Source organism: Callionymus lyra, chromosome 1 (assembly GCF_982586985.1).
Source record: "Callionymus lyra chromosome 1, fCalLyr1.hap1.1, whole genome shotgun sequence".
NCBI lineage: Eukaryota > Metazoa > Chordata > Actinopteri > Syngnathiformes > Callionymidae > Callionymus > Callionymus lyra.
Genome location: NC_141818.1, coordinates 30,313,515 through 30,341,457, shown reverse-complemented (window position 1 = coordinate 30,341,457; position 27,943 = coordinate 30,313,515). Strand labels below are relative to the sequence as shown.

Sequence of the window (27,943 nt, the reverse complement as noted above, 5' to 3'; positions counted from 1 at the left end):
TTGTGAATCTCTACCTCTTCGCCTGGACTGTTTCAGCATCGATAAGTGACGACAGTGTCAGCTTCCTTGAAGGTTAGCTTGGGGTTGACGATCAGTTTATATAATAATAATAACTGTATTTCAAAATAATAAAAAAAACAGATTTAAAAATAAGGGAGTGACTCAATATTAGTGATGGGGTCCCGGCAACACCGATGCGTCGAGCTCAGACAGCAACACACGTGTTGGTGCGTGTATCGCTTTAAGAAGGTCACGTGACCGATACCAGGACTGTATCGAACTGAAGTTGCGTTTCTAAACGAGAATTAAAGAGCAGCCATTTTGATCTCTTATCGGAAAATAAGGCCTTTCTCCGTTCCTCTCAAAGTTTCCACTTGATCTATTTTAACTCAAATTCATTTCATAGTGTATCTTAATTTATTATTATACTGTTTTCTGAAGGTTAAATGTCGTTCGACAGAATTGTTTTTAAATAAATCCACCTCCTCAATGCTGAGGCATCTTTTCCATGTGAGCGTTTATTTCCCACAGCACGAGAAATCATCAAAAAAGAGGAAGTGATTTCATTGTAAAACTCTGAAAAAACTACTTTTTTAAATAAAAATCCCAGTTCACAAGCATCGTTGTTCATAAAACATTCACTTACATGATCATATTATGATACATGATTAACTGTATGAGAATCTCTAAGATATTTTAAATTTCAAAGAAAAAATCAAATAACACAATTTCAAATAATAATAATACATTTTATTTGTAGTGTACTTTATATTCTAAGAATCCCAAAGTGCTACAGGAGCAAGAGGTTTCAAAAACAACAGCTACAATCACAGTTGAGAGATACAGTCATGACAAAAATACAACTTGTGTGTCCTCGATGCTTGGGATAATTTTCCTGTTAGAAGGTCCAATTTCGTCCAAGCTTCAGCTTCCTCACAGACAGCATGATATTTTCTCCCAGGATTTCCTGATACTTGATGGAATCCATCTTGCCCTCTACACGCTGCAGGTGTTCATTGCTAGAGGAAGCAAAGCAGCCCCAGAGCATCACTGAGCCACCAGGCTTCACTGTAGGTGTTCTTCTCCGCACATGCTTCATTCTTGCTCCTCCAGACAGACGCTGATCCATAGGCCCGAAAAGTTCCAGTTTTGTTTCATCGCTCCACACAACAGAATTTATTTTCCTCGTTCATGTAATGATCTCTTCTCTGGATTTTTTGGACAATTAGCCATATTTCAAACATGCAATACAACATCACCATCAACAGTAATTTTAGTTATTTTGGGTTCTATCTCAAGCACACCTGATGCTACTAATGAAGACCTTTATTGATCGCATCAAGGGAGCTTGAAACCACACCTGATTTGCAAATATGTACTCTCATGAAGAATTCTATTCAGGGGGTTGAATAATTTTGAAACTGCAGTGATCATTAAAAGTGTCATTTTTTTGTTGAATTTGGAGAAACCGCTTGTAATATTAGTTGTGTTGATCCATTTGAATTGTTCTAATTTGATTTGTTTATTGCAAATAGTTGCTCATTTGTACATTTTGCCAATAAACCTTATTTGCAGTGGGGGTTGAATAATTTTGAATGCAACTGTAGATACATCGATATGTCGCTTTATTTTTACCGTGATGGATTTAAAATATACTGTTTTGAATGTAATCTTATTTTCATTAATACTCTTTTGTGGTTTATGGTTTATATTTCAATAAGTGTGTGTGTGAAATAAAGTAACTTTATTTTCTATTTACAGTCAGCATGCAAATATTCACCCTGTTGTTTTTTTTTGTTTGTTTTATTCATTTTTGAGTTGCAATTTGACTTCTGGCTTCGCTAGATGGCAGCAGCCATTACATCCTGTGCAGCTAAAGTATCGCGGCAATGACTGAGGACGAGAGGATACATTTGTTTTGAAGATTTTGGTTTAAAAACCAATGTAAGCAAGAGTCAGACGGTCGGTTCTGCGAGTTAGGTACTTAGGAAGTTTAACCTACTACAGTATTACAATTTAACATGATATATTGGCACTGTATCGTGATTCGTATTGTATTAGCATATTCCTCCCAATACACACCCCTATTTGAAATTGAAACGCATTCACTAAGTTATATTTGTTTCTCTAAAAAACGATACTTACTCAGATATTCAAATAAATTCCAGAAAAAAGGTTTCCTTTTTTTTTGATAAGAAAATTAAGAAAGGGACATTAAGAAAATACCCAACAAACATAAATGCGACAAGAAGTCCCTTAATCTTCTGTGGATCAGTCATGACATCTTATCAATCAAAGACACATTTTCATCTTAGAAATGATTCATAAGTGAGTTCCCAAACAACTAAAATATAAGTAAATTAAACTAAAGACCTTATTCTTAAATTACCCAGCATGCCCTTGTTATAATAGATGTCCTCATGAGGATCCTTCACTGTTTCCGTGCTAAATGTTTAGGTCAGTTTCTTTTCAACTGAGAAAAATCTCTAAACTCAGGAAAATGATGTCAACAACACGATCTGGAGTTTATAATCCATGTTTTTGTGTCTTCTCGTCTGGACTATTGTAATATTTTATTTTGGTGTCTTAACAAGAAGGATCTGTCTCGCCTGCAGTTCATACAAAACTCTGCAGCGAGAATTCTGACCGGCTCTAGTAGAAGAACTCACATTTCCCCAATCCTAAAATCTCTTCACTGGCTGCCATTTTCATTCAGGATCCATTTTAAAATTCTGTGTTTTGCTTTCAGATCTATTCATGGTCAGACCTTCCATCAGTGATCTGATCCAGACTTACACCCCAGCTCGGGCTCTGAGGTCTGTGGATCAGAATCTACTGATGGTTCCTCGCGCACGGTTCAGGACCAGAGGAGAGAAATCCTTCCAGGCTGTTGCTCCTAAGCTTTGGAACAATCTCTGTGTTTGATGATCTACTGACTCCTTCAAGAAAGATCTGAAGACAATTTTATTTGTTCAGGCTTTTCCTTGATTCTCTGAGACTCCTGTTTTGGTCTCATGTGTCTTGATCTATTAAAGTATTTATTTTAACCGTGTATTAGTTTTTGATTGTTATTGTTGTTAAGCACTTTGTGAAACTGGTCAAGAAAGAGCTTTACAAATAATCTTTACTTACTTACTTACTTTTCTCACCGCTGGTCATGACCAGGTTCAAGGAATGTTCCTGCTTAAACTGGTAGTTGTTCCTAAATGTACAGTGATAAACCACATCCCAATTGACGAAGCTTCACGAAGCATCAGTTTCACAGTTCAGCAGAAGACACAGTTGGCTTTTAAAATAATGGGATGGTTTAAGTCGTTGCTTAAAGCTAAACACACACCGAAGAGTGAGCAGTGGCGGCTGGCCAATAGAGGGCGCTGGGGCGTAGCCCTCCCACCAATTTGGCTGTTTCGGTTATAAATAGCTTTCCTTTATTTTTTTTTAGTTTTTTTTAGTTTATTCTGTATGATGTATGTCCAATGAGCAATAATTTTATATGTATTAATCTTCTCACATTGTAAAACATTTTGAATCAACTTACAAATGAAATGTTATCTGTCGCTTTAAAAACACATGATTTTTCCATATTGTTGTAGTTGATTCAACTTCATATTTGAAGTGTCCAAAGGTGTATTAACGTTTTATATCTCAACTTGATATTTAAAGTAAACACAAACTGTAATTATCAGTTCAAGTCACTGCTAGTTGAACAATCACACATCTTTGTGTTGTTGTAACTTACTCGTATGAGTTCTTTATTAACTGGACACGTAGTCTTTTTCTGTCTCAGAAATAAACCTTATTTACACAACTTTGTTCTCCATGAGGCCTGATTCCTAAAAAAAGGGGGGGTTTTCTCACTCTTCAAATAGTCAAGAATAAATGAAAGTGATTTTAATCTTTAAAACTACCGAACAATCTGAGTTAAAAACACAGAAATTTCTGTCTGTTAAAACTAGATGGAGTTAGAGAGAAAATGAAGATTGACACAAATAAATGGGGCTGGAATTTCTGAGTATTTGTTTTGGAGCTTTGGATTGAGTCTTGCAGTTCTGGTGGCAGGTGTTGTAACAGGCTCGTGGGCATACGGGTAGAAAGAAGCGTGAGAATGTTAACATGTAAACTGATGTAACAACTTGCTACAGATCCTGCCACTCTCCTGGTACCGCCTTAAATCTGCTTCGCCCTTTTTTTCTGACTGTATGCATCAGCAGGAAGGTCTGTTTTAAAATGACGTGGCTTAGCAATAAAAGAAACAATGAAGTATTACTATGTGGGCTACATAGTTTTACTGCACAAGGCCCCGTAGTCCGGATCCCCGGAAGTTTTACACATTATGTTACGTTGTAGTAAATAAGTAAGTAAGTAATATTTGTAGAGCACTTTTCTAGACCAGGGTCACAAAGCGCTTAAACAATCAAAACAATACCCAATTAATAAAAGAGAATCAAGGAAAAGCCTGCACAAATTAAAGTGTCTTCAGATGTTTCTTGAAGGAGTCAGTAGATCATCAAACACAGAGAGGAAGATCGTTCCAATACATAGGAACAACAGCCTGGAAGGATTGTTCTCCTCTGGTCCTGAACCGTGTTCAGGAACCATCAGTAGATTCTGATCCACAGACCTCAGAGCCCGAGCTGGGGTGTAGGGCTGGATCAGATCAGTGATGTAAGGAGGAGCCTGACCATGAATAGATCTGAAAATAAGAACCAGAATTTTAAAGTTGACCTTGAAAGAAACTGGCAGCCAGTGAAGAGTTTTAAGGATCGGAGAAATGTGAGTTCTTCTACTACAGCGGCTCAATTTCCTGCAGTGTTGAACTAGAGACATGTCTCGGTCAAATACAACACCCAGATGCAGCTTCTAGAAAAGCTCTAGTAAAACAGATAATACAGATTATAAATTGTACAATGGATTTTTTTTTTTTTTTGAAAAGTAAGAGATTTAAAGCCTGACAGACCAAAAAATACAGTCCCATCTTCCAAGAGACAGTTTTTATCATAACTACATCTATGGTACAGTGAACCATAACATGCTGGGGTAAAGAACTACTTCTCCCAAGAGCCTTTCAGTGGATAAATAACTCTGTTTTATATTTACCAGACTTGTAACTGAGCAGGTTAATGGAAAACCGCTGCTAAATGTTGTCATTAATTAACGTGAAAATAACATGTATGGCAGTGAACATAGCGAATACAGCGCAGCTGACGTTTGTTTGCCTCAGGTAGTAGTTTTCCATTTCCTCTTGACACGTCACCAGTCCCTCGATATTTATTTTTGAGTCAGTGTGAGTCACACAGCAGTGACTGCAGTGATGCGCACACGTCATCGCCATCGATCACAAGTCATGGCGAGGAGAAGGACTCACCAGCAGGCCTGGATAATGGATGAACGGATGACTAACTGCTTGTGTCACGTTGACGTAAGCAGGACGATCCAGACAATCATCCTCGCTGCTGCTGTGGCGGAAAGACGTTTGTGAATTCATGTCCATCACAGTCAATAATCCCTGTTGACGCGTCAGTATCTAAAAAAGCCGTCGTTTCGTTCATTTCCCGGTGAGCGGAATCTAAACGTTCTCCTTCGAAAAGATGAATATTAAAAAGAACCTGCTGGATGTAAAACCATTGAACCAGACAAGTTACATCTTATTTTAATAAATGCATAAAAAGTTGTTTTTTTCTTTCAAAATGAAACAATCTGATGCCTCGTAACACATATTAACTATCAATAAAATACTTATTCATGTGTGTTGACAGGAAATGAGTCATGTATTAACTATTATAAAGCAATAATTCACACTTTGTTCATTGTGACTATAGTCTACCCTTAATATCATGATAATAAGGACACACTAAATTTCAGATTATTAACAAGAAACAAAAAAGTAATTAAAGATTAACATTGGTGAAAACTATCCTCTCTTTATTCACCCCTTATTAGGTGTACTTATTACTATGAGGGAAGTAATATGCTATAAATAATACTTTCTCTTATTTTAAAGGAAATTGAAAACTGTGAAAACTATTAATAGTATTCTAATTAATCAATATGTTATTGTGAATAAGTTCCTTATTCTAAAGTGTCATCATAATTATACTTAATTCACAAATTATTAGCATCTTAATTGCTGTACATATTCATTTTTCTTATTAATGCGGATGCCATTATTACTTGTACGGTTTTGGTGGGTGAGGGGGTTTCTGTAAAAGAGATAAAGAGAAGTTAGTTTTAACCAAAGTTAATCTTTAATTATTTATTTTTTCCTTTTTAAAAACAGTCATTAAGATGTCAGCGTGAACTCCTCAATACTATGATATTAGTATAGAATATATTTAATCGATCAATTTTCGTGAGTTAGTACTTTATATTGTTAATATATAGCAAATTAATGTAAATACATACGTGAATTAGAAGCTTATTAATGGTTAATAAGTGTTACCCTAGCTTTTTGACAGTAATAATCAATAGAACATAAATGAGGATTCAAAAAACGGATTTAGACGATTGAGATGTTTGTTTGTCTAAAGTGGGTCAAACGCTGACGTCGTTTGACCTAAAACAATAGAAACTACGAAGGTAAAGAAGCGAAGCTAAGGGGAGCAAAGCAAACACCAGTGCGTGACAGTATGAGAGATTTTTCAATGAAGAAGAGCAAAGCGCCAGACAATACTAGGTATTTATAGGCCAAGAAAAAAAAAAGTTCCCTAATGGGGAAAATATATTTGTCTTTAATAGATTTAATGCTATTTATTGATGATTTGTAATGTTTGTATATATTCCAACATCTATAACGCCCTGTTATGTATTAGTGACTGGTACTAATAATCACCGGATGCCTTAGTTTTTTTTTCAATTTGTTTTGTTTTTTAAACATGGCTGAAACTGATACCTGCTACTCACATTGAAAATCATTTGAAAATAACACATCCTCTCCTTTTCCCCTCTTTCTACTCTGTGACACAAGCAACAATAAAAATGTCTCATGAGCTCAGGTTTGGCTTTTTAAAAAGGCAGTAAAAGCGGTGTAACATTGGTGACCCACTGTTCTCGTACGCTGTAAAAGAAACAATAAAAAAAAGCAGTTGTTAACCAGAGAAGCATCAAGAACTAAACAGATGTGACTAAACAAGGTGAGAAAACGCCGCCTCGGTTTGTTATCAGTCATTATCTTTTTAGATTTATGGTTAAATTGATGTTACTGAAGGATTTAAAAGCGTGTTTCCTGTAGAAGAGTTACAACCTATTTGTGAACAACTCAACTTGTTTGTTTGTCAAGGAGTTATTTGAAGCACATTCCTACGGTATTATGACGACGTCTCTTCCATTATGATAGCATTCCTGATGTTATTTGACCTGCAGTGCAGTGACGCAGTCGGGTGTTTGCAGATGTCACTTCAACTGTACAGTGACGTCAGTGAGTCACGCCACACATCTGCCAATGTAAGCGTCAAATAAATCAAATGAAGTTGCATCTTTGTAAATAACCTATATTTTCACAGAACGTCAGCAGGGAAAATTAATCTTTTACAAACTTGTAAGTAAGTAACCCAAGTACTAAATATGATTCTATACGATATATTCAGTTCTAAATATGATTCTATACGATATATTCAGCTCTAAATATGATTCTATACCATATATTCAGCTCTAAATATGATTCTATACGATATATTCAGTTATAAATATGATTCTATACGATATATTCAGCTCTAAATATGATTCTATACGATATATTCAGTTCTAAATATAATTCTATACAATATATTCCTTTCTAAATATGATTCTATACGATATATTCAGCTCTAAATATGATTCCATACGATATGTTGCAATAGAACTGAATGTCGGAGCTGACTGTATCCTCTCGATCTCAGTCATTTTGTGGGATTTAATTGTTCATTTAGGCGCGGGGAACGATTGACAACTGCCATCCAAGTTTAATTGCAACACAAAAATGAAACAAACGATGTGAATATTTGCCTTGGTAATTGTAAAATTAAAAAATAGAATCAATCCATATTAAACACACTGTATTGAAATAAAAACTATTAAAAAATACATGCGAATCCTCACATGTATCGATACTTAAGCCTGAACAAAAATATGAAATACATATCGTTCTATCATTTTTCTGTCAGCTATGACAGTGTTTCTCATTTTGATTTAATTCTGCAAAACAACTTCGGAAAATACTTTGTAATAATTATCAATACGTTATTTTAGTCACACTCTTGAAAAAAAGAACAGATTACTCTTACTAAAAATAACCAACCCTCAGAGTAGAACATGAGTTATTTTGGGGAGATCTACCTCTTTAAGCAAGGGACCCTGAAAGTATTACGGGTAACATCAGGTGAGAAAGACGCTCACCTGACGTTACTTATGATAAACGTGTGCGGTCCATTGAGAAGAGAACAGAGCACGTCACACCTGTCTCCCTCCCTCCACCTGAGCGAGAGCGGGAAAACTGCGGCGCTCGTCCCCTTCATCCTCATCATTATCATCATCATCATCATCACTCCCCCTCCGCCTCACCCCAGCGCCTTATATGGACATGCGGGTGTTCTTTCCTGCAATAGGCCGAGCGCCGCCGCCCGGGGAAGCCTGAGATTAACCCTTCGACTGCTGAATTTTATTTCACGCGAGTGGGTGAAAAAAACACTGCGACCTCCACGCGGTAGATCATCGCGTTTTTCGTTCAGTCATCTCGCGCCTCTTATGGGTGATCTCCTATGAAGCGACACACACTCTTTGAGTATCTATAGATCACGAGATGAAACACCTGTCTTGAACCCAGTCAGTCCTGGACCATCTTCTCCAGATGTGACCAGAAGCTTCATGGATGATCCTGTCCCCCCTTGTAGGGGGTCCACACGGCCATCGACATGAAATAATTCCCCGCAGAACACGGAGGAGACGCCGGTGTCATTGAACGCGTCACGCTTTCGTTTTATTATAACAAAAACAAAAAATAACGCAGCAGGCGCGTGTTTATCATTCATGGTTGGTACGGACATCGTGTCACTAGGGTTTCCTAGGTACAACCTAGGGGGGGAGGCCTGGAAAGGATCCGCATCTGAGCCTCGGTCCCAGAGCCTGCTTCATGCAGATCGCTGTTGATGCGTTCAAAGACGAGTCGGAAAGCTCGCACCTTCGTTTTTAGTTTGTGGATGATAGGCGCCTAAAGACAAGTGGATTTTGTTGATCGAATATTCATTCATGTACATGTATAGTGATCAAATTCTACCTTGAATAGAATCATCAGATCCAGTACTTGAATAGAATCATCAGATCCAGTACTTGAATAAAATACAGTGTGTCATGAAACAAACTTTCAATGGGATTCATGTTGGATTATAATTTACAAATATCAAGAGTAATGGACTATGATTCATTGACTTAATACTGCTGTTTTTCTCTTTGACACTATTTAGAGTATTATATTGTGTTAACATATTTCATTGATATTCCTATCAACACTCCCTGAAAAGATCAGTTCTTCCACAGTTGTTTTATCCGCAGACAAACAAACAAATTAATTGTTACCTCCTTGGCGGATGTATTCACACACTCCCCGCCGGCTACTATTTAATTTAGGCTTCACTATCTGTTTGACAGGTGCTTATCAATTTTCCTTAACGTCGTGAGAGTAACGTTTCGATCGCTCCTGAACGCACCATCTCACCAACCGTGCGCTTTTTTTTTCCACCCGCCCTCTCTCTCGCTCTCTCTCTCTCTCTCTCTCGCTCTCTCTCTCTCTCTCTCTCTCTCTCTCTCTCTCTCTCTCTCTCTCTCTCTCTCTCTCTCTGACGTCACGCCAGCGTCTATTTGCATGAAGGGCTCTCTGGCTGCGGCGTCAACTCTCCTGCAGAGAGTCCGCGAGGAAAAGCGAGGGAAGGAGCCCACGGAGATCTGACTGGGGGAGGCAGGGGGCTGAAGAACACGGTCCACGGTCCACGGGACCCGAGACTCGACGGCGAGCGCAGGAGAAACCAGTCTGCCGGGGTTCGCCATGGATCTACCCGCCGCGGGAGAGCACGTCTTTGCGGTGGAGAGCATCGAGAAGAAGCGCAGCAAGAAGGTCCGTCACGCAGATATAAGATGTATTAAATATAAAAAATAATCATTTTTTATTCATATTTTGCATATATAAGCATGTTTGGTTGTTTTTTTTCACGTGATCATTCCTCTCGTGCAGGGAAGGATCGAGTATCTGGTCAAGTGGCGCGGATGGTCTCCCAAGTAAGTCTTCACGCACACGCAAAAACCGCAAAAAATAAACAGTCAAACGTGTGTGTGTGTGTGTGTGTGTGTGAGGGAGAGAGCATGGGCGCGCTTGTGTGTGCGATTGCGCGCTGTTCCCTCTGGTGTCCATGATGGATGTAGTTTTATAGTTTGTGCCAGTAACCCATGTTTATTTTTCCTTTTTTTAAGTCTTGTTCTAAATCCCTTGTTCAGTCATTATCATAACAAGTCTTGACAAATGTTATTTATTCAAGATGAGTGAGTTTACTGCTCGCGTGCGTCATCAACCTTTTTGACAGTAATCCTTGTCATGCTCTTATCAGATACAACACGTGGGAGCCGGAGGAAAACATCCTGGATCCGAGGCTCCTGGACGCCTTCCAAGACAGGTGGGTTCTCGTGAGCTGTCACAAGAGTTTCCTTCCCCCCCTCACGCTCGCCCTGTTGTCGTCCATTCTCTTCAAACGTAAATCCCACGATGACAATCATGCGTCAGCGTCAGCTTAGATACTCGGTCGCTCTGGAAGTCAATGGAGGGTCAGGTGGGTTGAACAAGAGGTCAGGCATTCCAGAGAAGCTCAATGTCATCACGGTGTGACCAGCACAAGTGTCAAAAACACAACTTGATTACTAGTTAAATACCGTTTAAATTGGATTGACTTTGAATGGTAAACTAGACTTGCAGATCAGAACCTTCTTCATTTAAATTTTGTCGTTTTTATTGGAGAGTCTTTATTCAGATTTCGTTGTTTTTATTGGAGAGTTTTAAAATGATGATCTTTTCTCTATCTGTTCGTGACTTAGACCAGCTGTCTCCAACCTTTTTTGTACTGCAAAGAAGTTAAATATCGGACCGATATTCAGATAGAAAAAGAAAAATACAAAAGCATGACCTGCAAAAAAAGCTATGATTATGTGCATGAAAGAAAAACATCCAAAAAAACGCTGAATCAGCAGGAGCTCTGCTTACAACAAGATGTGTTTGCATCTGTGTATGTTTGATTGTATGCTGACGATGGTGTTCTGTTTGTGTGTGTCTACTAGCTTTTGGAGACTTTGTGTCAATGTGTGAGTTTATGTTTAAGCATTGTCTATAGGAGAGATGACTCTTTGTTTCTAGAGTTTGTGTTTCTCAATAGTGGAGAGTCATACATTAATGCTATTTCAGAGAAAATCTTTTAATTTTCTAAATAAAACACATTCAAAGCAGTACTAATAAATATTTATCTTTTTTTATCTTCTTCTTGTGCGACCAGGTTACAGACTGGTTATTAATCACATGTTTAGTTGTTACTGGCTGAGATTTTATTGAAAGCAATTGCGTGTATCAAGGGAGCCAGAATAGTCATGAAAAAAACCCACTGTCGTCACTGTTATTACATTCGTAGGGAGGGAAGGGAATGAGTTACTGCCTTAAGTCAAACACAGAATGTTATCTCGCTCTGTGGGTACATTAAATAAAAGATTCAGTCCATCAGAGGAAGTGTGTCGTCGCACCGGCTCCGCCGTTTCCATATTTATTTATTTGACGTGTCACTTTCTCTCAGGGGTTCCCTCTTGGCTGCTGTGACAATGTGTTGCCATGCAACAGCTACTCGTCTCTGCCAGACAGTCTCAGTGATTGGCTGCTCTTTTGGTTTCTGCCGACAGGGAACGCCAGGAGCAGCTGATTGGATATCGCAAGAGAGGACCCAAACCCAAGCACCTCCTGGTTCAGGTGAGATTTCATTGGTGTGTCTTCTAGTGGTTTTATCTCATGGTAGTTCTGGGATTATTGCAGTTTATGCTGTGAAAATAAACCTTAAACAGGAGATTATAGATTATAACTCACAATTATAAAGTGAAATGAATGAGGATTAATTACCTTAATACTGATCAATAAGAACAAAAAAATGTGGGTTTTTTTTTATGTTTAACAATAAATTATTTTGTGAATTAAATTTGTGTACCTGTATTTATCTTAACAATTTCAAAAACAACATATTTCTGTAGGAGAATTCATAATAATAGCCGGGGAAAAAAAATAGTTGTGCGATTAAAAGAAAACGTACTTTTGCGACACTCCCTGAAAACTGCATCAAAGATATGATCATATTACCTCCTTGGCAGATGTATTTAAATATTTGCCCATGGCTGCTATTTGATTTGGCTTTGCATTCCTCTGACAGTTGGTTATAAACGTTCATCAAAGTAACGTTTTAATCGCTCCTGAACGCACCCTTTTAACCATTGGCTAATCCACTGCGTTTGAAGCATATTATAATGTGTATTTTTATTGCAATTAAATTTGTAATTAACCGACGATAAAGGTCATGGTGTGGCCACCACCTCATAGGGTTGTTGGTAACACCAGTACCTCACAGTGTCACCTTAAACTATCTCAATATTGAAACAAAGTTTGCACCTCGGGGGCGGCTTTGTCAATGACAATAATGACTAAGATGTCGCAAAACCAAACAAATGTTAGCTTTTCTACTCCTTTTTGTAATAATGATCGTTGTCTTCACAGGTCCCTTCTTTCGCCCGGAGGACCAGTGTTCTAGCGGACCTGCGCGAGGTGACGCTCGACCAAGACGGCTGTCAGAAGACCAACCCGATCCAGATGCTGCGCCCGCAGGCCCAGCAGTACCAGCTGAACAGCAAGAAGCACCACCAGTACCAGCCGCTGTGCAGGGAGAGCGACCCGCAGCCCAACGGGAACAAGTTATTCTACGAGCTCAACAGCAAGAAGCACCATCACTACCAGCCTCTCCTCAAAGTGCCTGAACCCATCTTTACTAAGCCCAGAGAGGTCAAAGTTCCAGATCTGGTGAACAAAGGCTACAACCTCCCCCCTGTCCTGCAGCAGAAATGGATCCGGGACAAGGATTCTGGCTGCTTGACCAAAGTAAGAGACATCACCATGGAGCTGAAAAAACTCCCTGCAGACCTGAAGGAGCCGGAGAAACCCAAAGAGGATTCAATACCGCCGTCGTCTGGAGTCAGCAGCAGCAAACTAAAGATCGTGAAGAACAAAAACAAGAACGGACGGATAGTCATCGTCATGAGCAAGTACATGGAAAACGGATTACAGGCGGAAAAAGTCAAAAACGGGGAAAGTGTCTCGAAACCCTCGCAGGTACCAAACCATGATGTCAAAAACCACATGGAGAAGATGAAGCTTGTCAAAAAATTGGGTCTCATGAACGGATTGTCTACAAAGACCAACACAATTTTCGCCAGCACCGGAGAAAAGGAAGAGTCGTCTCAAAGCGAGGCCGCTGTGACAGAAGAGGATAAACAAACCGGGATCGAGGGTCAAGGGCCGCTTCAATCGGATCAACCTTTACAATTGACAACCAAATCCGATCCGGCGTCCTCGCCCCTGGACTCCGGGTCCCCCTCCATCACTGTCAAAGCGCCGGGCCAGGTCGGACACAAGCGCAGACACTCTGGTTCTGACGAAAGTTCCAAGAGGTTTCATAGCTCCGTACAATCTGTGTCTTCATCCACCGTCAGCGAGGTCAACCGTAGCCAGCAGGATGTCTTCCCACCACAGGACTCTGTGTTTGCAGATCAAGAGGAACCTATTGACTTGAGAATAGTGAAGTCACGAGCTCCAGCTGTTGGTCCGACGTCGACCCACCGGCCCGAGGACGCTCCGGCACAAGCGCAGACCGCCGAGATGGTGGATCCTTTAACGATTTGTTCCCGAGAAACACAAGCATCTTTCCAACCATTCCTGGGAAATATCGTCATCACGGACATCACGGCGAACTGTCTCACAGTCACCTTCAAGGAATATGTGACAGCATGAACCAGTTTTTTGTATCGTCTCAAGCTTGAATGTACGAACAGAACATGGCTAGTTGCTGCTAACTAGATCCCGCTGCTGTCACTGCTGAAGGCGTTTGCAACAGTAAAAGGTTTTTTCAAAGTCTAAACAAAAGGTGCACTTATTGACCTGTAAATATTTTTCACGGTTCGTGGATGTCTTTTGTTTTCCGTTTCATAAACTAAGCTGTCAAACAAATGTAATCTACTGTATATGGGAAAGTCTATTTGTAAATTACACTGAGTGTGTGTGCGAGCGTGTAAATATGTGTGTGTGTATGGGGGGGGGGGGGGGATATGGATTTAAACAAGGAAGCATGCCGTGTGAAAAGATGAAGCCAGAGGGCGCGCCGAAACAAAGAGGGTAAACAAATAAAGGGCCTTTTTCTTTCGATGAACAATCCATCTTGAGTTCTCTTTGAAAGTTTGAGTCAAACATCGTGAGCACAAGTCACTTCCAAATATCCATTTAAAATGTTTGAATACATTCTTTTTCCTGAGAAACAGAACGTAGAACACCCTACAGCTGGTCTCGAGATTTCGACCGATGGTATCACGAAAAGAGAGAGAAAACCCTCAAATAAGTCACGAAACCGCTACGTAATCTTATGTAACGATCCATTCCTGTGACACTGCAGACGCACTTTTCCCGTTCAAGAGTGCAGACTCAAGGTTTCCTATCTTACAGTTTGCAATAATAAAATTGTTACAAACGCTCTGTGACTGTGTGGTGTTTGTCCGACCGATGTTTCGACCTGTGATTCGCGTGTGAGCCACTAATGCTCTTACATTTTTGCCTCAAACGATTGTGTGTATTTGTGTTCGTAGGGATTACCGAGGATCTATTTCAGTATCCTGTGAAGTAGCCGCAGAAACTTGAGCACGCATCCAATGGATATTGTCGTAGCCACTTGGAAACTATTGGGTGGTGTACTCTAATTAACCCTTGTATTATCTATGGGTCAAGGTGACCCGGAGGCCCGAAAATAAATGTGTTTGACCCAGAGGCAACCTAAGAGATACCAGAAAAAACATTTGTTTTTCGGGGCCTTCGGGCCTTCGGGTCACCTTGACCTAGAGATGACACAAGAGTTAAATGTTTCTTCTGAAGGCTCTTTATTTATTTTCATTCCGTCAATTCCGCCATCCATGTATCCCCCCAGGAAACATATATCATGCTGGTTTTACTGATTTAAAGCTGGTGATGAATAATACATGTAGATTCTCATTTTACCAGCTGTGAATGAATCACTAGATCTCTTCCCATCAAATGGTGTCTTCCCTAATTTCAATAAGACCAAATGACTCTTCGTTCGTTTAGCATTTAAAAAAAAGAAAATATTAAATATATGTTTTTTTGTGGTAACTTGGTGCTGAATGAGTTGAATGTATTATAAAAAGTTTTCTAAAGTTTGGGAATAAAGTTGGAAAAAAAAGTGTTCCATGTCTTTTCATAACCGTTTAAACCCTTGTGTTGTCTTTGGGTCTTATAGGTTAACTCAGGGTCAAAGGTAAACAACCTCCACCTTTTTTTATTCTGGGCCACTGGGTCACCTTGACCCAGGGATAACCCAAAGGTTAGTAGAGTGTAACACATAACATTGCATTATGGCTGAACAACTCATCAACGAATCAGAGCTGCCGACACGTAGTGGCTGGCCCATAGGGGGCGCTGGGGCGACGCCCTGGCTTTCATTTCTTTATCTTTAGTAATTTTTTTTTAGTTTGGAAATATGTTTGAAGAACTCCTCTCACTGAGACATGACTATAATCTTTTGGTTTGTGTCTTGATTCGTCATATCCGGTTTATCTCGGGGCGCTTCTTTGCGGAGCCCATCAGCCAATCATATACCTCCAAAGTAACAGAGAAGCGTCGACTCTGATTGTGATTTCAGGGCTGGAATAAGCGGCCCTGATCGTTTTTATTATCTTGTTCAGCTCACTCGATAGTGTGACCCATTTCTGAAACATTTTAAATGTACGAATTTGATTTCATTCCAGTTTTCTATTTGCAGTGTCTTTGGTATCCCTGATGTCCTGGTGCTAAGGACAGGTTGTGACTAGTTTCTCTTTAGTTTTTTATTATTCTGCATAATGTATTTCATACTAAAATTAAAAGTTTTTCCCTTCTATTTCCACAACGAGTATAATAAACATTCAATATTATTCGTCATCTGCGGTAGAATTGTTGATTTCTACCTGGGCAAAGTGCGGCCCGGGGGCCACATGCAGCCCTTTGACTGTATCTATGCGGCCCTCATAATGTCCAAGTATGATCATGTATAAATGGTTCTACTGCATTAACAAATTTATTTTGTATTTATTATTAATTTACATTTTCACATAACACTTATTTACTTTTTCCCTTCTTTCTTGTATGTAATTTTTCGAGTATATATTAATCCCTCAAAAGATTTTTTTTAAGTTAGTTGAAGTAATGCTTAGAAAAAAACTCATCCACGTGAGAATACAATTGCAGCTTATTTAGCTTAATAAATGTCATGGCCTGATGATGCATGTCCTTTTTTTTAAGGGATTATGTCGTCTTTCTGTTTGCTTGACGGCCCCTAACAACATTCACAGAATTTAATGTGGCCCTTGAAGAATTTTAATTGCCCACCCCTGGTTTAGAGCGTTTCTTTCATTGCGAACTTGGAAATAAATCTATCATTTTTTGCAGATAAAAAGTCTAAAAAAAAAGTAAGATATTTGTGTACAATGTTAAGTTTTGTAGTTGATCAAATATATCTGCAGATACATGACTATTGAATTCGCAGCTTTTGACGTCAGCGGGTGAATTCCCACCACGCAAGGATTGTAGCTTCATCAAGTCCACGGCGCGTGTTTTCTTTCCGGCAGCTTTGCGTCAGAGTTGCGTGGATTCGTGCGCGCTCGTGCGCCACGAGCAGCGCTGCTGACGCCAGACGACCATTTCCTCTGCAGCGAATCAAAACCACTGCAGCCGAATGTGCGCCACAGCAGAGAAAATGGCTTCTTCTCTCCTGCTCCGCGAAAATACCGAAAGCCAGCTCAAAAGAAAAGGTTCAAGCGTGACAAAGAATATATTTTACACTAAATATACGTCATATTTGAAGTGAACAACGCCTTCTTTTGATTTAAATCACAAAACGACTCCTTGTTTTTTTAATTATCATTTTAATTTAAATTCTTATTCGTGTGCAACATTGTGTCGAATAATTGTTTGTTACTTTATTACTGGCTTTATGCTTGCCATGAAAGATGCGTTAAAACGAACATGTAAGAGTTTTATTTGCAAAAGAAGGGCCTGGAAACTGCTTTTATCTTTGTTACTACGGACGTGTATATTAAACTATATTATACTTTATATATTAAAGCTGCAAATAAATTCGTTCACTTATTGTTTCCGCTACTCCCCCCGAAATACTTGACATTTATAGAGAATCTTTCCTACCTCAAACTATAATAAATGCCGCATGTTTTAAGCACCCTTGTCATTTTATTCTAGAGAAAGATGTTGCTTCAGGGCCTCAGTGTTCCGTAGAAAAATGCGAGCTCCTCATTGCGCCGAGACAACAAGAAAAGTTGGGAAAAAATAATTGTTTCTGGTTATGGAATATATATAGTTCCAGAAAATGTGGGTAAACAAATATTGGGGAAATGACTCTAAAAAAGGGGGCGCGTTGCGCTGATATTATTATTGTTATTATTGTTATACATGGATACAGTTAAAAAAACTAAATAAATAATGACAACTTGATTAATACGCTATGAGTATAAGTTGTGTTTTTTAAACATTGATCAAAATACATGGTGGTGGAAGAATGTTAAACAATTCGGCCTTGTGTTATATAACTTGTGTTTTAAGCATTATCCAAGCGGCTTTATTTCATTTGTCTATTTGAAATATACGTATCTTTTTTTTTTCAGTTTTTCAATAGATGTGTGTAGATAGTCAGGCACATAGTTTGGTTATGAATTCAACAAAAACGTTTTAAATCGCCATATGTAAGTAAGTAAGTAATTTTTATTTGTATAGCGCTTTTCCAGACCAGGGTCACAAAGCACTTAAACAATCAAAACAATATTCAATAAAGTATATACTTTAAAGGGCAAGTTAAAACTGATAACACAACAGGAGTTCCAGAAAATCAAGGAAAAGCCTGAACAAATAAAAACGTCTTAAGGAGTCAGTAGATCCATCAAAGCGCAAATAGTCTGTTGATGTGTCTGTTGCGGTTTCATCTTGTCACCGCACATTTGATTCGAATCGAACCGGTAATAAAAACCTAAATCTTCAGGATTAATATAAATAAACGATCAAGTCAAGAAAGTCAAGTGATGCTTTCATTGGGGCCTGATGAATTTAAGTGGCGTATTTGTTTTACTTTACTTCTGTCGTCTATTTACATTATTATTATTATCATTTACATTAACACTCAATAATATTCTTTGGTCGCGCTTGAATAGAATGGAATAAAAAATCCGAATCTTTTATTGTTAGTTTTATTTCCAGAACACAGCATTTTTTTGTGGAGATAGTGGAGAATAAAAAGCATGACGCGCAAAACCATTATTTTGTTGCACACTTTAAAAAAAAACGAAAAATATATATTATTCATTAATTTATTTTCTGCCGCTTATTCCATCATAGGGTCGCGGAAAAAATATTTAAATAAAGGACAAAATATATTCTCCTAATACATGAATCATATAAATGGATATTCAATGATAACCACGTAGCAACAATGAACTAAAATATAATACCTGGTGATCTCTTATTCTTTCTCTTTATGTTATTGTTCTTATTTTATTTTATTTATTTTTTTATGAAAAATTGCTGTATTTTCTGTGGCTATTGGAAAAAAACAATTTCCCGAAGGAGACCTCCTGAGGGATCAATCAAGTTTTACCTTACCTTACCTTACCTTATCTATAAAGTATCTATTTATCCATCAATCTAATAAGGTTGTATTGAGATCATTGTTGTCAAGAGTTGTTGTTTTCGTGAACCCTGGTCTAAGTCATATTTGTTCGTCCGCGATTATTCTAGTTCAAAGTAAGTTTGTTTATTTTGTAACCTGTGTCTCAGCACATGAGGACGTGACAGCCCCCCCCCCCCTCCACCCCCCACTGTAAGACTCGACTCACGCACAAGCTCCGCCCACTACTTAGCAACCCAGTCACGTAGCAACGGCTCGACCAATCACCGCCTCCCTCCCGGGTTCCACCGACCGCGGTTCCCTAGCAACACAGTGTAAAAAAAAATTGCACTGACGTCTATTCTGCGTGTGAGTATTATGGTCTGTCGGGAATTCGGAGCGTTAGCTAACGTTAGCCGAGCTAACGGCGGACAGACATGGAGCTCTCTGCTGTCGGGGAGAGAGTCTTCGCGGCCGAGTCTATAATAAAACGGCGGACCAGGAAGGTACGTGTCTCTCGCCCTGGCGCGCTTGGACGTCACATGTCGGGGTCCTCCATGTCGACCCCCGAGCTAATGGTTTTTGTTTTTGTGATGGCACGCAGGGTCGGGCGGAGTATCTGGTGAAATGGAAGGGCTGGAGTCCGAAGTGAGTCGTGTGTTAATGTGTCTCTTGCTAACAGGCTCGGCTTGACATTAGCTCCCGATGCTAACGCACGAGCGCTGCAAGGCGCTTCCTCCCTCTCAGTCCCGCTTCTTTTTTTTAATTTATTTTAATATTAACCGACATTTTCTCCTCCGTCGCCCGCAGATACAGCACATGGGAGCCCGAGGAGAACATCCTCGACTCGCGTTTGTTCGCCGCGTTCGAGCAGAGGTGAAACGTTTGCTACGTTTCTTTTCCACGGTTTTTTTTTTTTTTTCTCTGACACATCTGACATGTCGCAGGGAGAGGGAGCGAGAGCTGCACGGACCCAAGAAGAGGGGACCCAAACCCAAGACCCCCGAGATCAAGGTACACGATCCACCCTTAAACACACGAGTTTTTAGAAACCCCTCCGGGTCACGTGTCATCCTGTTATTGATAAACGTTTATAACCGTCAAGGCCTCGTGTCAGTAAACAAAACGTCTTACTAGAATTTTAAAAAAAAGTACATCCGTCACCCCTGGATGAACTAGAACTAGTTATTAGCGTTTATTCTGTAGTAATTTAGTAAAGATCTAACTAGTCTTCAAAATAATTCATTGGGAGAACAACGTGTTCTATAGACGTTTTCTCTTGGAAAGTTTCCACCTGTCAGGCCTCTGAAAGAAATGTTTTGAACAGGTTTTTTTTTTTCCAGTTTTATTAACTAAAATACTTTAATTAAATCTGCTGCATTAATGATTTAAATTAAAATTTCAGTTTATTTAAAAGGACTCCTTTAAGAAACATCTTAAGACGTTTTTATTTGTTCAGGCTTTTCCTTGATTTTATGGAACTCCTGTTGTGTTATCAGTTTTAATGCTACTTTCCATCTGTAGTCCTCAACAAAGATTCAGACAGTTTACATAATACACCACGTGCAAAAACACAATAATATACAAAAACACACTACAATCAAATAATGTCAAAAACTATTGATTTAAAACTATATTAATGTAATTCTCTTTGTGTTTCAGACCAAAGTGAAAGCGAGGTCTTATGACTTTAGAAGTGAAACTTTAAGGGGGATGCACATCACCTACCCCAACCCAGAGCCAGTGGTGACCCCGAGGGCCAGGGAGGGCCTGAGGTCCGTGGTACCGACCATTTTCCCTCCGAGCACCGTCAACCGCGGAGACAGCGTGTGTGTTAAACCGACAGAAGTGTCCCGTGGGCACCGACGGGCCTCGTTCTTGCAGAGCGCTGGAGAAGACCCCGCAGCCGGACCTAAGAAGAGAGGGCCCAAGCCTAAACCCCGCTTCCGGGACAGGGAGGACTCCGAGCTGCTGGGCAGGCGACTGGTGGAACATCCACATAAACTGATAAAGCTGCAGAGCGGTCAAGAGATGAGGCTGCTCAAAGTGAGCCACAGATACACCGACAGTCACAAACAACATCACCGCCACCACCACCATCACCACCACTATAAACGCCACAGATACCACCCGGAGGTCTCTGGGAAATCTCATAAGCTTCTATACATGGACCGCAGCCCCCAAATCAGGACTAAAGATCCCTCCAGATATCTTGCCCCCGCTCATTTCAAACACCAGAGTCAACCCGTTCACCCTCAACAGATGGTGAAACCAAACTTCTTAGACAGGCCTTCCCCGGCCCGGCTGGAAGACGGCCTGGAGGAAGTCGCATGGAGGCCGTCTTTGGCGAGCGTGGCAGAAATTCTGGTCACCGACGTTACCACAAACCTACTGACCGTCACCATAAAGGAGAGCAACACTGCAACAGGCTTTTTCAAAGATAAGAGATGAGCTGCTCTTTCGTTACCGTCTTAAAAAAAAAAAAGTTTTTGTTGTTTTTAAAGCTCTATATATCTTTCGGGAAATGTGTGTATATATAAAGCTGGACTTCTATTTAATGTTGAGATGAATTCTACTTCCCAAAGTGCACTGGTGGGTCGCCTTGATTCCTTTGTAGACACTGCCTTTAAATTTATACTCTGAAATAAGAGGGTTTTTCCCTCACATCTTCTTTATGATCGCATCTTGTGCTCTGCTGTGAAATTGATTTGGAATTGGTCATGATGACGCCAGTCCAGTTAGGATTAAAGAGTATTTATAAATAGTGCTGATGAGACTGAAAAGCGACCCACTTGTTTAACTAGATATATCTAAACTACTGAAGCACTTTGTTTGGGAAACAATTGAAGTTTGACTCTCCCAGATGCAGATTTCCAAATGTCAAAAACATTTTTTAATATAAATGGAAAAGATAATCTTTATCTTCATGTGATCTCAATCAACAGCGTTTAATTCTTATGTACTTTACATTCAGTATATTTTACATTTTCTAGCAGCTAAGAAACGTTGTAGAAATTTAATGTAGAGTTTTTCAATAAATCTTTTAATCCATTTTGACTGTTCATCTGTTGTTGTTAAATATTTCGTTTATAAAGTCGCCTTTAAAAATGAGATAAACTTGTTGCCTTGATTTTATTTGATTTAATACGTTCATACAGGGATGAAAATTAGCATTATTATTATGTTGGACAAAAAAAAGAAACCCGTTGCGCTCTTACGTAACGATGCTGCCCTTAATCCGTTTGAACTAACCTCTGGCCCTCGGATTAAATAAAAATGTGTTACAACACAGATCATTCAAATAAGGAATCCGTCTGAAACTAGCTGAAGGAAATGAGATCAAAAATTCCCTTTTGTTTTAATAATCATTGACATTTGTTCATGTTAGTCTCGTTTAATCCCCGGGTCGTTTTAGTAAAACTGTATATAAAACAGTAAAAAAAAAGTCTCCTATGATCACTTGTGTCAAAGCGAATCATTTATAAATACTAAACTGGTGTTTTCTAACCTTTCCAGTCCATTTGGTGGTTGAAGTTCGAGGCCTGAGTCAAGACTGCGGCGGCTTTACATTCTTCATCTTTTTTTTTAAGGGCCAAACTTGATCGATCTTATATTTATTTAGTTTCTTAATAACACCCAAAAACGGGGTCGAAAGGGTGAATTTCCCTTACGCTTCTAAAAAAATAAAAAAAATCATAACCGGTCGTTTATTACCACAAAAACATTTTCGCGACGCTGATTTATTTAACGTAAACGGATCCGTTAATAGCGCGTTTATTCTTCAGAATGAAATCTATTTAATCCGTTATGTTCTCGATTAATTCTTCTTTAATCGTGTATACATATTTAAATTCTGAGCAACAGTCATATGTGATCTTGACTGCACTGAAAGGCGCTTTTGAAGCTTTAAAAGATGTTATTATTAAATTCTTAATCGAGGATTTGTCAATAAAACGCGGAGAAATATTGACTTTCTTACGTGTTATTATTGTATTAAATGAATGTATACTTTTCCATCTTTCATAGATACTTAAGAATGTATCTTAATAATAAAAAAAATAAACCGGCGCGATTACGTGTTTCAGCCAGGGGCGCGTCCGAGAATCCCGGGGCCCGCAGCCAGTGGGGCCCTGAAAGTGAGGTTGCTCGATCAATCTTTTTTTCTTGGATTGGACGTGAAATGTAAACTATCACAATTTTACATTTTCCTAATGAAATAAACCCAAGCTCTCGCCACCTTATATTCCTGACAATGTGGGGACCATTTATTTTTATTTATTTATTTTTCAAACCCTGCGGATCCGTGTCCAGCTAATTCAAACTGGATTTCGGGGTGTCTCTCGAAATGTTTGTTTAAGCTCAAAAAGGAAAACATTTTTTATAAACTGATCATTTAACAGTTATTTCAACCGCCAGTGATGGTAACACGTTGAACAACAGGCTTTTAAACAAACTAGCAGTGTTAGCATAAATAAACAGTTGTTGATTCAAATAATTGAATAAAAATGACAATGAAGTGATTTTTTAATTCATGCATTTATTTGAAAGTGATATATGCTGGATAGTCATGAAAGGCATGCAAGTCTCTGGCATCTGATCCACTCAAGACGGTCATGGTTTCTTTACGTCACGTGGTCCATGTCGTTCAGGTTTTGGATCTGTGGAGAACAAACGGCAGCAACAGCTCAGATTAGGAAACATTGGAAAGTGATCATGTGATCATTAGAAACTGAAACAATAACATCTTTAACCGTGTCCTCCATTCTTTGCTTTGGTAGTTGTTGAGAGGTTTTATTCTGGTCTTTACTCATGGTATATTTATTTTCCCCTTTATTCATTTGTTACTGGTGACTTGTTTTTCTTTCCTGGTTGTTTTTCTTCATACTTCAGACTTATTATGTCCACGCGACCTTGATTTCTTTGTTCTTTTTCTATTTACTGGTGACCTGTTTTTTTCAACGTGACTTTGTTCTCTTGGTTCTCTTTGATAGATTAGAAATACTTTATTAATCTTCTTGGGGAAATTTGGTTTCTGGACAATAGAAGGTACAGTCAAAATAAAAAGCAAGAACAACAACAAAGGGCGAATAAAAGTAAGAACAGAGAGCAAAGAGATAACAAAGTGAAACTATAAAGAGCAGTGACCAAAGGAAAAAACACAAAGAACTCAAAAAGGATACAAAGATTAAAGTAGAATAACATCATCTCTTCCTTTAAGTTCAGCTTCTTTTTTTTTTTTTACTGGTGACTTGTTTTTTTCAATGCAACCTTTATTTCTTGTGGGTTTTTTTTTTTAAATATTTGCTGGTAACGTGTTTTTTCTACGTGTCTCTGTTCTCCTGGTTCTTCTTTCTAGCTTGTTTTTTTCCTAGTGACTATTATTCATATTTTTTCAACCCAGGCCTGTTGTTGTTCATGACACGAACGAGCTCTGACACTTGTGTGTGTCTCATGTTGATTTGAGACAATAGTGACCAAGTTATTATTTGTTCTTATGAGTTCACCGGCGTCGCTATCATTAGCACCGTATGATTTGTTTGTTTTCTCATACTCGTCCTCGGACAATCAAAGACAGCTGGTGTTGGGCAAGAGCTTCGGGGGAAACCCTAGACAAGCTGCTGATCCACTTCAACAGTCAGGGACACACACACACACACACACACACACACACACACACACACACACACACACACACACACACACACACACACACACACACAGTCACCAATTATTATGATTGATGCTCTTCAGACTGTGCTAACAAAGAGTCCTCAGACCGACTCGTCTTGATTATGGTTTCAATCCTCCGTCGATGCTCCAGTCATGTCCACATACAGCAGATTTAAATGACATGACTTTAACAAAGTTCTTAGTTGTTTGTTTTTCTCGCCCTGAAGAGAAACGAGCCGACGATCCATCACCTTCCTCACCGGTCCGTTCAGACCGGGTAGCCATAGTTGCGGTCACAGCGGGGGTAGCAGTGAGGGTTGAGCCAGTGCTCCATGTTGGTCTCCTGGGCCCGTTGGTCCAGAGCCTGCATGTGCAGCAAATGCTCCTGTGGAGAGAGAGAGACACTTCAAGTATGTCTTCTGTTCAGCGACATCTAGTGGTAGTGCAGACATTTTCAACCTAATAAATGAATAGTCGCTGTGGCTAAAGTCTGATGTCAACCATCTATAGTTGACGTGTGTTTTGTCTTTGATATTGTGAAACACTCGGGTGTTTCGACTTACAGCGGAACAAAGGTCAGCAAAGGTCAGTCACACGTGTCTAGTAACTGCTGTTGAACTTTACCCTCATGGGCTCGTCGGGGTGTCCGGCCTTCCTGGGACGTTCCTGTCTCTTACTGCGGAGCAGCTGCTTCGCGAAGCTCTCCTTGATGACGGGGTTGGCGTCTGACGGGGAGGAAACACCGATGAAAGTTGTCATCAAGACACTGCTTCTGAAAACCCGTCGAGTTTAAGAAACTATCAATGGATTCGACGCAGCATTTTCCAGAACTCGCCACACTAGGCTTTTAAAATCGCCAGAGATTATACAGTGCGCCATCTAGTGGACTCTGAGAATAAGGGCAATGCTTCATAAGTCCATGATCTCATTTTGTAAAGATTTCTTTTTAGACTAGTTTGAACCCAGATCAACACACAAAAGAATATACATATAATATAATATAATACAACATAATATAATATAATATAATATAATACAACATAATATAATATAATATACTACAACATAATATAGTATAATATTATATAATATAAAACAACATAATATAGTATAATATAATATAATATAATACAACATAATACAATTATATAATATAACATAACATAACATAACATAACAATAATACAAATAAAATCAAAATACGTTAATACAATAAATTAAATTAAAAAAAAGGGGCACTACCATAAAATGGCATATCAATAAATAATGAATAATTTATATTGAAAGGTTAAAATTACCTTTTATTAAATATTATGAATGATCCGGAAAGAGTCCTTGACCCGTGATGTTTTATAATATAAATGGTCATAATATGTAATGTTATGTGACATAATATAAAATAATTTGATATAATATAATTTGATATAATATAATATAATATAATATAATATAATGTTATATAAAATAAAATTTAACATAATATACAATTATTTAATGTAATGTTATATCATATCAAATAAAATAAAATAAAATAAAATAAAATAAAATAAAATAAAATAAAATAAAATAAAATAAAATAAAATAAAATAAAATAAAATAAAATGCAGTAATGACTAAAATGTATGTCCTACCATCAATCTCACCTCTGCTTGCACACCTGTGCATTAACTTTGTTTTTTGTTTATATTATGTTTATTAGTTGATTATTTAAGTTTGTTGATTATTTATTTCATTTTGTTTTTTTTTTTTGTTTTTTTTCTTGAATGTCTTAAATAATGTATTCATGTTTTGCATCGTGGGTCAGAGAGGACCACACTTTCATTTATGCTGTATGTCTTAATACATGCATATTTGACAATAAAATAACTTGACTTTATTTTGTGTTTCTTTTAACTTCATTCCAAAACCTTTCTTGTTTTAGACCCTTTTTAAGTCCCTTTTTTCATTTGTCCTTTTTGTAAGTTTTGTTATTTTTTTTCCACTGTTTCAAAAACATCCCATTATTATATATATTATTAATGTATTGAGCTGTTACCAGATATCATGGTATGATGACACATTTCCTTGTTTCTTCTGTGGCCCCTCAGGGAGAGGAATTACCCCTGGATCATAGTATCTACATCTGTTTGAGGCGTGAAACTTAGAGGTTTTTCAGCGATTCCTAAGTGAGTAAACAGGGCCGCCAATAGTCGAGACATTCAGAGACTTGTTTGTGTTGTTCGTTACAGTTTGACTCCTCGACACATATAGAGAATATTTGTTTGTTTTGCTCTCAACAACACAGTGATTTATCAGCAGGAGTGCAGCACTAGTAGGCCCCTCACCAGCACCAGTCTATATCAGGTTGTTTACTCCAGTCCCAAAGGTCCACAGGGAGCTGCTTCTTGCTCTCTTTCTCGCTCTCTCTCTCTCTCTCTCGCTGCTCAGGCCTGTTTAGGGTGTGAGGGTGTGAGGAGGAAGGTAACAAAGTGTCCTATTCATGCGCCTGGCTCCCCCCGGGACTGTGCAACATGTGACCTCTGCAGGCCGAGTGAAAGTGCAGCTTTGTCAGCAACCTGGCCACGAACGCTGCTGACCGCACCTCAGGCTGGATGAATCGAACTTTAAATCGAGATGCAGAAAATACTCTAAGTGTAAACACCACTTTGAATTCAACACAAAGTGTTTCCTATTCTTTTTTTAAAAAAATCAAATTTAAAAACAACCAAAAGCTCAATTCTACGACTATCAGGTCTCTATCGATGTGATTTAAAAAGCGTTAAAAGTTTCGTACCTGTGTGGAAGGTCAGTAAGACCAGGAGGAGCAGGAAAACCAGCAGCTTCTTCATGTTCACCTCTTCACTGAGGCAATCTTCAGCCCTTCTGGGCTCCTGGCCGGAGAGCCAGAGGCATGAGGGAGGAGACACCACCTCCTCGCCCTCCTGGAACTTATAGTCATGTATGTGTCATTCAGAGGGTTCGATAGACGTGCACACAAAACATATGGAGGTAGATGTGTGTCGTTATAATTGCATTTAAAAACAGTTACTTCGATAAAAATAAAAAGCTTTAATATAAAAAATAATAAGGTCTTCAATCAAACATGTACTCGTTTGTAACTTTTTTACTAAAAAAAATACATCTATTGATTGAATATTTAAGAAACAAATGTCATACACATAACATGGCTCTGTCACAATCAAAGAAGAAAGTTTGGCAATATTTATTTATAAGATTAAAACCACTCTTTGTTCGATATTTTATTGACACATCTTTTATTACTTTTTTTATTTATTTAAGTAACATTTTCATTTCAAATATGTTTTCATTAAAAG

At 38.6% G+C, this 27,943-nt stretch overlaps 3 protein-coding genes across 3 annotated transcripts; 2 read left to right on the top strand and 1 right to left on the bottom strand.

The window, feature by feature from the left end:
- Nucleotides 1-9,838: 9,838 nt before the first annotated feature.
- Nucleotides 9,839-14,776, top strand: LOC148088893 (E3 SUMO-protein ligase CBX4-like). Its single transcript, XM_087800969.1, has 5 exons — nt 9,839-10,081; nt 10,199-10,242; nt 10,569-10,634; nt 11,896-11,962; nt 12,755-14,776. The coding sequence occupies exons 1-5, from the start codon at nt 10,013-10,015 to the stop codon at nt 14,039-14,041; spliced, it is 1,533 nt and encodes a 510-aa protein (XP_087657095.1). The 5' UTR covers nt 9,839-10,012; the 3' UTR covers nt 14,042-14,776.
- A 4,540-nt stretch (nt 14,777-19,316) lies between these two features.
- Nucleotides 19,317-22,011, top strand: cbx8b (chromobox homolog 8b). The gene is made up of 5 exons (XM_087782777.1): nt 19,317-19,465; nt 19,564-19,607; nt 19,770-19,835; nt 19,907-19,973; nt 20,622-22,011. The coding sequence occupies exons 1-5, from the start codon at nt 19,397-19,399 to the stop codon at nt 21,408-21,410; spliced, it is 1,035 nt and encodes a 344-aa protein (XP_087638903.1). The 5' UTR covers nt 19,317-19,396; the 3' UTR covers nt 21,411-22,011.
- A 1,465-nt stretch (nt 22,012-23,476) lies between these two features.
- On the bottom strand, nt 23,477-27,511 carry c1h17orf67 (chromosome 1 C17orf67 homolog). Its single transcript, XM_087782767.1, has 4 exons — nt 27,403-27,511; nt 25,254-25,354; nt 24,881-25,014; nt 23,477-23,617 (listed from the first exon to the last, which is right to left on the bottom strand). The coding sequence occupies exons 1-3, from the start codon at nt 27,455-27,457 to the stop codon at nt 24,898-24,900; spliced, it is 273 nt and encodes a 90-aa protein (XP_087638893.1). The 5' UTR covers nt 27,458-27,511; the 3' UTR covers nt 23,477-23,617; nt 24,881-24,897.
- Between the last annotated feature and the right edge of the window lie 432 nt (nt 27,512-27,943).